Source organism: Beta vulgaris, chromosome 9, assembly GCF_026745355.1.
Source record: "Beta vulgaris subsp. vulgaris cultivar EL10 chromosome 9, EL10.2, whole genome shotgun sequence".
Classification (NCBI taxonomy): Eukaryota; Viridiplantae; Streptophyta; class Magnoliopsida; order Caryophyllales; family Amaranthaceae; genus Beta; species Beta vulgaris.
Window position 1 is genome coordinate 9,852,524 of NC_079210.1, and position 9,034 is coordinate 9,861,557.

The window sequence follows — 9,034 nt, forward strand, 5'->3', positions numbered from 1 at the left end:
AAATACAATAATCTCAAAATTAATTCAGCAAGAACATTTGCGTTTGAAATGTACAGTTTTCAGGGTTGCCTTTGGACTTTGGCAATTCTCTGTATTGTTCATTTTAATAACCACTTAAAAAAGAATCTTTGCGTTTGAACATGATAGTGGGAGATATGAGAATCCAACTTTAATCGAACCCTTATCACAAGGGTTGAAGGACCTAAAACTAACTAGACCAATCTTGATTCTTAACAAAAAAAAAAAAAACATATATATATAGGATAAGGAAAAAAATGAGGTGAGGGGGAAAAGCTCTTATGAATATTCATTCGTAGTTATTCAAAAACACAGACAAAAGAGAACATCATTTCATCGGAATTAAAGTTCATAGCATGAAGACAGAAAATATGTATTGGTGAGCAAAAGCAAGCAGATGAAATCAAGGAATAAACTTTATTGATCAAAGACTACATATTCGGAATTCTAAACATCTAATAATGTTTCACGCTAGAAAACTACAATTACTAACAACTAGAATGGCAAATGAAAAGGGCTCAGGTTATAAGCGACTATACAATAAAAGGAGATCAACAAACATGATACAGCTTCAGACGCAACGTGCTTGCCTCGCAACAGAATGTCTATTGTCGTACAATGAACAACCCAGTCGTTAGAAAAGGAGAGGTTTGTTAAAGGCAGAACACTTCATAATTGCAGGGGTTAGACACTTAGACTAATGAACAAAATTGTTACACTATGGCTCCGGTGCCCCAGAAAGTATAGCACCTGCAGCATTGACAGGTTTTCCAACAGCCGGAATGCTGAGAGAGCGTTTCCTCATCCTACTATTGCTTGGAGGGGTCTTCTTAGCACTCCTAGCAAACACTGGAGGATATGAACATAATGTCTCAGACAAAGGTTCACTTTTGGTCCTCAAGAACATGTCAAGAGTTGGTGGGTACTTGTCTCCAATCTTGTTATCATTCCCAAGAGTCGGAAAATTGCTCGAGCAAGAGAGAATTTTTTCTTTAAAGTCATCATCATCATTGTCAGTACAGTAGCCATAATCTTGATCATCCTGCATTGCCAGATCATCATACTCTTCATCCGACTTGGTGGATTCCTCATCAACAGACCCTTCAATCTGGAAAGTGAACAAACTTTATGATCAAATTTGCTTTCTGAAGCAACACTAGATCACTTAGTTATCATAAGCATCATTATTTCTAAGGCTTCAAACAAACACAACATTTCAGGGTAATACAGCTTTAGTTTACACTCAACAATGAAACTACTCAACCAAGTTGACATTCGTTTCTTCCTCTGTAACATTGCATACTATTTGAATACTTCCGTACCTCTTCATGAGTATGTTTGTCACCATCACTCAGATCCTCATCACTTTCCATCTCAGGCGGATCATCGACCTCTCCATCGCTGCCAGACACTGAGAGCTCTTCCTTTAGCTGTACAATAAATCAGTCTCAACAAAGCTCAAGGGCAAAAGAAATATTTCGAGATGCTATAACAGACTTATACATACTAATGCAATGACAAGTATTCTACGAATAAAACAAAAAATGGTTCCAATTAGAACCCCAAACAGGCAAAAAAGTTACCTCCTTAGCAGGTCCGTCGGACAGGCGGGGTGAGCTGCAGCAGGAAGAGTAGTATCTACTACCAGTGTCAGTACCATTCCAATCAGCCTTAGACTCATCAACACTGCCAGCATGGCTAGTGCCCCCAGTATCACTTGGCCAAGCACTTAAACCAAAATGACCAAACTGAAGATTTACTGGTTCTGCCTTGCCAATCTGCAGGGGACCATACATCGGTGTTCCTATCTCAGAGTCAGCCCCACGCCCCACAATAGGGTTGCCATTACTATCAACAGAATTAACCGGCCAAGCCTTTGCGACGGAACCGTCATTATTAAGAAGAGCCATTAAATGTCTTGATGACCCCTGCCTTTGGATTAGTTGAAACATCCCTTTGGAGCTAAGAGAATCTGCTGCACATTGATTTCTAAATTCCTCATACACCGCATTTACTGTGTTAGTAGTAGGGTCATATAGCTGCTCCCCCGCCTCACGCCTCCTCAAACAACTGAAAACTGTGGCATGGATTGCTGCTACACTTTTGTCTACATTAGTGTTATTAATCTTAGGGACAAGATGTTTATCAGCACGATTGCATAGGTATTCTTGTATAGTTCTAATATTTCTAATGTACTTAACATATCTATTTTTAGTCGGATCCAAGGTCATGTACTTTGCACGCACTGCAAATCTTTCCAAGTGTTTATCTTCATTAGTAATGTATATCATGAAAGGTATAATGGAAGGATGTTTCTTCATTAGCCCCATCTGCCAACCGAGAGGGGACAATGTCAGAATATCGATCTAAAAACTAACACAGGTAAACAATCATTTGGAGACTAAAATTACTAATGCTCACCACAAAGTTAAGGCTTAAGTGAACCCCTTCAACGATAACTGATTCTTTCCGCTCTTCCCAAGCAGTCAGCAGCCGATCAAGACTCTCTATGACCATTTCACTCTGGGCCTTAAATCCCTCAACTGCCATTTGTTTTGGACTGATCAGGTCAGTATTATTAGAGCCCATCTCTGGCTTTTGATGATCCGTTTTAACATTTTGAACATTATCAGATAATCCATCTTTCGAGAATGATTGAGTACTTCCAGCCTTCTTCTTGGCCTTCCTTTTAGCCTTTGCTTCTGCTACAGCAACAGGATCCAAGTATTCTCCTGCATGATAGGTTGACGCCCACAACAAAGGGTTTTCTTTTTCATCCACAAAACTCCTCATCATGTGTCGTATGGAATCTGTTGATATAACTGTAGTGATTCCCAATCTGCTGCCCTATATAAACCATGAGTAAAATTACGAACATTGCAGTATATTTTGGCAGGTATCACTATCACACCATCTGAAGGATACCAACAAAAACTGATAATCAAACATGGAAATCATGCTTAAATAACCAAGGAGACATATAACAAGAAGCACATAATAATAAGATTTTCATGCATCCTAATTAATCTATTCCGTGCATCCTTGCATATATAATTTGTTCAGGGAAAATGCCGTATGGTTATCAACTTATCAGGCATATAGGAGGGCATGAGGATAGAACATGCAGAAATGTGACACAATGCTCAAATATTATGATATCTTAACATAATTGCATAAACACTCTCCAGCATTACAAAAGTGAATCACAAGAAACTAGATGATTAAGATAACGTAACCCAACTCAATTAACCACCAGAATATAACAAGGCATAATTGCACCAAGAAAGAAGACAAGAATTAAACAGCTACACCGGCACTAGCATGGAAATATGATATTGCTGCTAATATTACAAAACAAGAAAAAATTGTAAATACCAGCAAAGACGACAATGTAGATTTCCCACAGCCGCTAGTGCCACACAGCAGGATAGTCATAGATTCCTTCCTCTCACGGATTCTGAAATCAATGGAGAAAAAAGCTTTCAACTACGTTACTTTAAAAGATGGATTAGAAGGAAGATTTTGCATGAATGATTAAAAGCATCTCAAGACACAGAAGCGAATGATGAATCATAAAATCCAGATATTTTGTCTGCCAACCAAATGGAAGCAAAAGATGCATGTAAAGGCCTGAAAACACTCAGAAATAAGATTCACACATGAAAACATAACGGGAGTCTTGTTTGAAATTCACTATAAGATGTGTATACAACTAGGTGTATCACTTGGAACATTTTGGCAACAAGACATGAGTTAAAAGCAGTATTATAGTAGCACATATATTTGTCTCGCTGCCTCATACCAACTAGTGGATGAAAATCATGCATTCATAAGTATGTGAAGAATTTATGCCTCATACAGCACATGTTATGTGATGACAATTAATAATTACTACTACAGAAGTGCCACTACAGTTATTTAAAGATAATGAAAATGGGAGACTAGTGATTTCAAGTAAAGATATTAAAGCCAACACACATCCCTATTGTTTTTGAGTTTCCTAGAGTTCTCCAACATGGAAAGTCTAAAAACAGTTTCATACACCATCATTCATGTGAATTCCGTGCAATGTGTACAAAAATAAATAAATATATATCTATATAGGGGCAAGATCACATGAGAATGCTCCTTACATGAGAAATGAGAATGAATCTCAACCACAAGATTGGATTAGAGTTACAACACTTGTTCATTAGAGTTATAACCACCTAAAAAAAAATTTGACCCAAAAAAAAAAAAATTCAAATTTTGAATTTTTTTCTAATACTCTTTTCTTGGAGTTACATCACTTATTCATAAGAGTTATAATGCGTAAAATTAATTCTCATTTCTCATGTAAGTATGCATTCTCATATGAACTCACTTCTATATATATATATAGGAATTGGGGTTGGCTCAAGTGGTGAGCTTTCCTATCTTCCCTAGCAAGATCTAATGGACCTCTGGGTGGGCCCTAGGCTGAGCCGGAATTTTTCTTACCACTTTTTTTAAAATATATATATATATATATATATATATATATATGTATATATATATATATATGTATATATATATATATATATATATATATATATGTATATTCGCTACCTAAACATCAATCTGTTGAAAACAGAGGATATCAAATTTGTGAAAGTATTAAAAGTTAAACATAGAAGAAAGATTATTATTTAAGGATACCAGAAATAATGACTTATCCCATAATCAATCTCCAAACAACTATACCATCAAATTTCAAAAGCAAATCAAGGTTACGTGGATGTACAAGACAACACATGCCAGATACAAATTGACCTATGTCAATCTGAGGTAAGTAAAAAACTGGCACTCCTACAACAAAAAAACAGTATGATCTTCAGCTAAAGTAATAAATAGTTTTTTGCAGCTTTTAGAATTAGAGAGAGAGGCTGAAATCTCACAGGCTCCCCCATAATGGCCCCCACCTTAGCACTTCGAAAACGAATATAATTAAAAAGATCATAATACTTCCTCCGTAACAAATAGATGTTAGACTTTGAAGATTACATTATTCATCTACGACATTTCACCATGCATTTTTTAGACTCAGATAAAATTAACCGTTACTATATGATAGTTGTTGGATTGGTCTCAACGTATACTTTCACAATATTAACTTCTTATAATTTTTACTAATTCACAATTAAAGTTATTAATGGTCAAAGTACTGCATCGACAAGCGCGAAAGTCAAAGTGTAACATCTATTTTGTTAGGGAGGAAATAGAATTCATTGAAATATAGTTCAGTAAGCAGCCATAACAGGAAATTTTAAACATCACAACCAGGTCCATCACGGAACTCAAAGAAGACAAATCAATATACAAACCACACATTGAGGGCTTGGGGCTTCTATTCAACTCTTCCATGTGAAGCAAACAAGCATATATGTTAACCTATGTAACAATTTAAGAAAATTACTAGTGCTCTATTAGTAGATGCATAGCTCAGTAAGTCAGTATATACTAACATTGCACGTCAAAAAAAATGCCGTGCCTAGCAAAGAATGGTATTTAACATTAATTATACATAATCTAGATGTGAGAAAGGCTATAACATGTCTCTTAGAGAATAAAAAAAATGAAGCAGCTCACAAAAACAATACATTGTACTGAACTACGCGTACCTGCATGCCAGATTGAAGTCTTCCCTCTGATTGGGGCCTACATATTTATACTCGGATAGCGCATCACATACAACATCCAAGAACTTGTCTCTCCCAATAAACACTGTTGTGCGCCTTTTGTACAGCTCAGACAACAAGCTTTTAGTTCCACCATCTTTCTCGACAACTATATTATTGATAACCTGAGCTTTGACCACGCGACTACCATTAGATAATGGTTCTTGAGACTTAGATCTTATACCGGATATACCAGCTCCATATGCACTCACTCCGGCTGCTGCCTCACTTGAATTTTGACTTTTCACCATGTCAAAAACCCTTTTGCTAATCTAAAAAAGGTGACAAATTAAGGCAATTATAGTGACGTTTGACCAAGCTAACATAGAATAGTTATACATTACGATAGAATGAAGTAGTTCATGCTAACAAAAAAAACTTCCTACAGAGGTTAAGCACAATGAGATGACATCAAATTGACCATTGTTCCATCTCTTTGCACACACAATCATATTAGAAAGAAGATGGAAACCACTAATCAGATTAATAATATGAAGTGAGCAAGCACTCCAAGCAAGTACATATGATATTTGAAATAAAACATGAATCATACAAACTATTTGTGGTCTAGCAAATATAAAATCAGCTATTGATATACTAAAATTAAACTACCAGTGATAAATACTGTTCACAAAAATACATCAAATAAAATCGCCTATGGAATCAAAGTGGTGTAAAATGGGGTGAATTCAAATACTTCCTCCATTTCAATTTAGTTGCGACACTTTCAAAATCACGGAATCCTAGGCAATTTTTGGAGAGAAGAGAGATAGAGAAAGAATATAAAAGGGTCCCATGTGCTAGGAGATAGATAGAGAGAAGTTATTACCCAAAATAAAAGTGTCACAACTTAATTGAAACGGAGGAAGTAATAAATTTTGCTGATGAATCTCTTCCCAGGTTTATGACGTGGACTCAAATGACGGCACTTAGCCTAGGCTATGAAAGAGATACTAAACCACCCAAAAATGATTTTGCCTATACTAACTTTAAAACATCATTGCAAAGGAACAACACGATCAGCAGATAACCATTACACTCCCTTCGTCTCATGATAAAAATTTGTTTGCCTTTTGCACAAAAAACACTTTGACTATTAATATCTATTATTACGTATTTAAAAAATTTAATAAAAATGGACATTTTAAATGTAAAAAGTGGGACAACTCTTACAGGATCCTATGTGACTATGTGTTTTATTCGAAAAGAGCAAATGGGAACTTTATCAAAGGACTCCGAAGAATATATATTTTCATTTCAATCCATATTCCAAAGTCCTCTCAAATACCAGAAGAAAATACACCATAAGATACCATATTCAGATTCCACAACATGTTCAAATGTTACTCTCAGCCAATCAATAAGTTCAATGAGTACATGGAATCAAAAAGTACTTGCAACGCCACGAAAACAACGAATAGACAGCTAAGCTATAAGTGCAAACAGAAAAAGAAAAGGAACTTCAGTTATCAGCCTAACAAAAAATGGAAAAGAATTCAAAGGTAACTTCAGTCAAGAAATTAGAGCCAAAAGTCAGAATCTTTTTCCATCATCCACTACACCACGTAGTTTCCTAAATGCAGTATAGATCTAGTGATTTACATAACTCAAGCAGAATCAGATACCAACTAATGTCAAACTTTCAGTTACTTCCCTTCCACGAATAGACCGCCTCGCCGAACAAAAACTAGATCACCGGAGTTCTAGACTACAAATTTAAGAAATACAAAAGCAACTACTCCATAAACAATCCAATGTCGACTTGATAATCGATTACTTCTATGCAAATAATTTAATTTCAAGCATGCAACATGAACACCAATAATATCAACCGAAAAATAAAATTAAGCAAAATCATCTTAAATTGTAGCAAAAAAAAGAAAAAGAAACCTTAAAAGCATGGCGAGCTTTGCATCCCATAAGCTGCAGAGTACTCTGCAAAACAGAACGAGTGTATCGAAATGACTCTTTATCCATTTTCTCTTCATCTCGTTTATAGTTATCTCCGTCCAGAACCATTATATACAGAACTTTATTCACTTCAGCCATTTCCTACACCAAATATTCAATCTTAATTATATGAAACTCTCAAATCCGATCAAATCAAAAACTTCCAGAAAAGGAAACAAAATTACTCGCATGCAAAACTAGAAATCATAAAATCAATTGAAATAAACGACTTATAACAAAGAAAAACTGGAAAAATAGGAGAAAATTAGGCAATGTAGATACGAATGCGATGAATTTAAAGATCATACTTAAGATTTAAGATCATACCGAATAAAGTGCTGAAGAAGTTCAAGATGTTGATCTTGATGTTGATGTTGAGTCAGTTTCTAGGGTTTTATGAGTGCGCGTTAAAATAAATTCCGATATATTTATGATTCTGCCATTTTTATTTCTGTTTTTCTCACACACACTCTCCATTGTCGACAACTTCGAAAACCGAGTTTTGTTCTCGCCATTTTTTTGTTGTCAACAATGGCCACGCATCGCAGCCCAAAAGCGTCCACGCACGAGTCGTATTTTCTCTCTCCTCTTTCGCGCCCGCCTACAAATGGCGAATTCCCCCTTCCTTCTTCTGCTCTTTGCTTGTTTTTGTCGTGCGATATGAAAAGACGAAAATCACCCTCTATCGTATGATGTTTACGTTTGAAGGGATTTGGTTGGGTTGTAGTTTTTGGAGAAATATGGGGGTGAGTTGGATTTTCTTGGTTAACGAAACTTGAGAAATTTTTGAGAATTGAGATGGGGCCTAGTCCTAAATCAACTGCTCCATAAGAGCATGTACAATGGTTGGTGTCTCTCCAACTAGCTCTCCACACTCTCTCTCCTATTCTCTCTCTTCAAGCTACTCTCAAGAGTCATGTCTAAAAACACCCAACAACAATAAAACCCTTTAAAGAGCTCTCCATTCAACTTTTCATTATTTTGTGGTCCCCATGTCAATAAATGAACCTCATTTCATATTATGATCAAAGTTATATAAATTAAGTTATTCATGTAAATTAAATATAATTACAAATTAATCTTTTTCATAATTTAAGCAAAGTAGAATTTTTAAAAAACAATATAATTATGAGTGCTAATATTTAATTTTCATAAATTTGGCATGGAATGAAGAATTAACCTACAACATGAAAAACTAATTTTTAAATATCCAATATTAGGCTAATTTTATAGATAAAGGAAAATTATACTTGTTGGCATAATAATTATTACCATCTTTTTTTTAGTTTTTATAGAAAAGATCATTAAATGGTTGCATGAAGAAAAAAGAATTGAAGTAATTACAATAAAAAGTGGGTCCCACACATTGG

At 35.3% G+C, this 9,034-nt stretch overlaps 1 protein-coding gene across 1 annotated transcript; it reads right to left on the reverse strand.

The window, feature by feature from the left end:
* Window positions 1-416: 416 nt before the first annotated feature.
* Window positions 417-8,378, reverse strand: LOC104902876 (hypothetical protein). The gene is made up of 8 exons (XM_010690804.4): window positions 7,992-8,378; window positions 7,605-7,766; window positions 5,658-5,986; window positions 3,394-3,475; window positions 2,440-2,865; window positions 1,602-2,348; window positions 1,341-1,448; window positions 417-1,126 (listed from the first exon to the last, which is right to left on the reverse strand). The coding sequence occupies exons 2-8, from the start codon at window positions 7,761-7,763 to the stop codon at window positions 737-739; spliced, it is 2,241 nt and encodes a 746-aa protein (XP_010689106.2). The 5' UTR covers window positions 7,764-7,766; window positions 7,992-8,378; the 3' UTR covers window positions 417-736.
* Window positions 8,379-9,034: the final 656 nt, after the last annotated feature.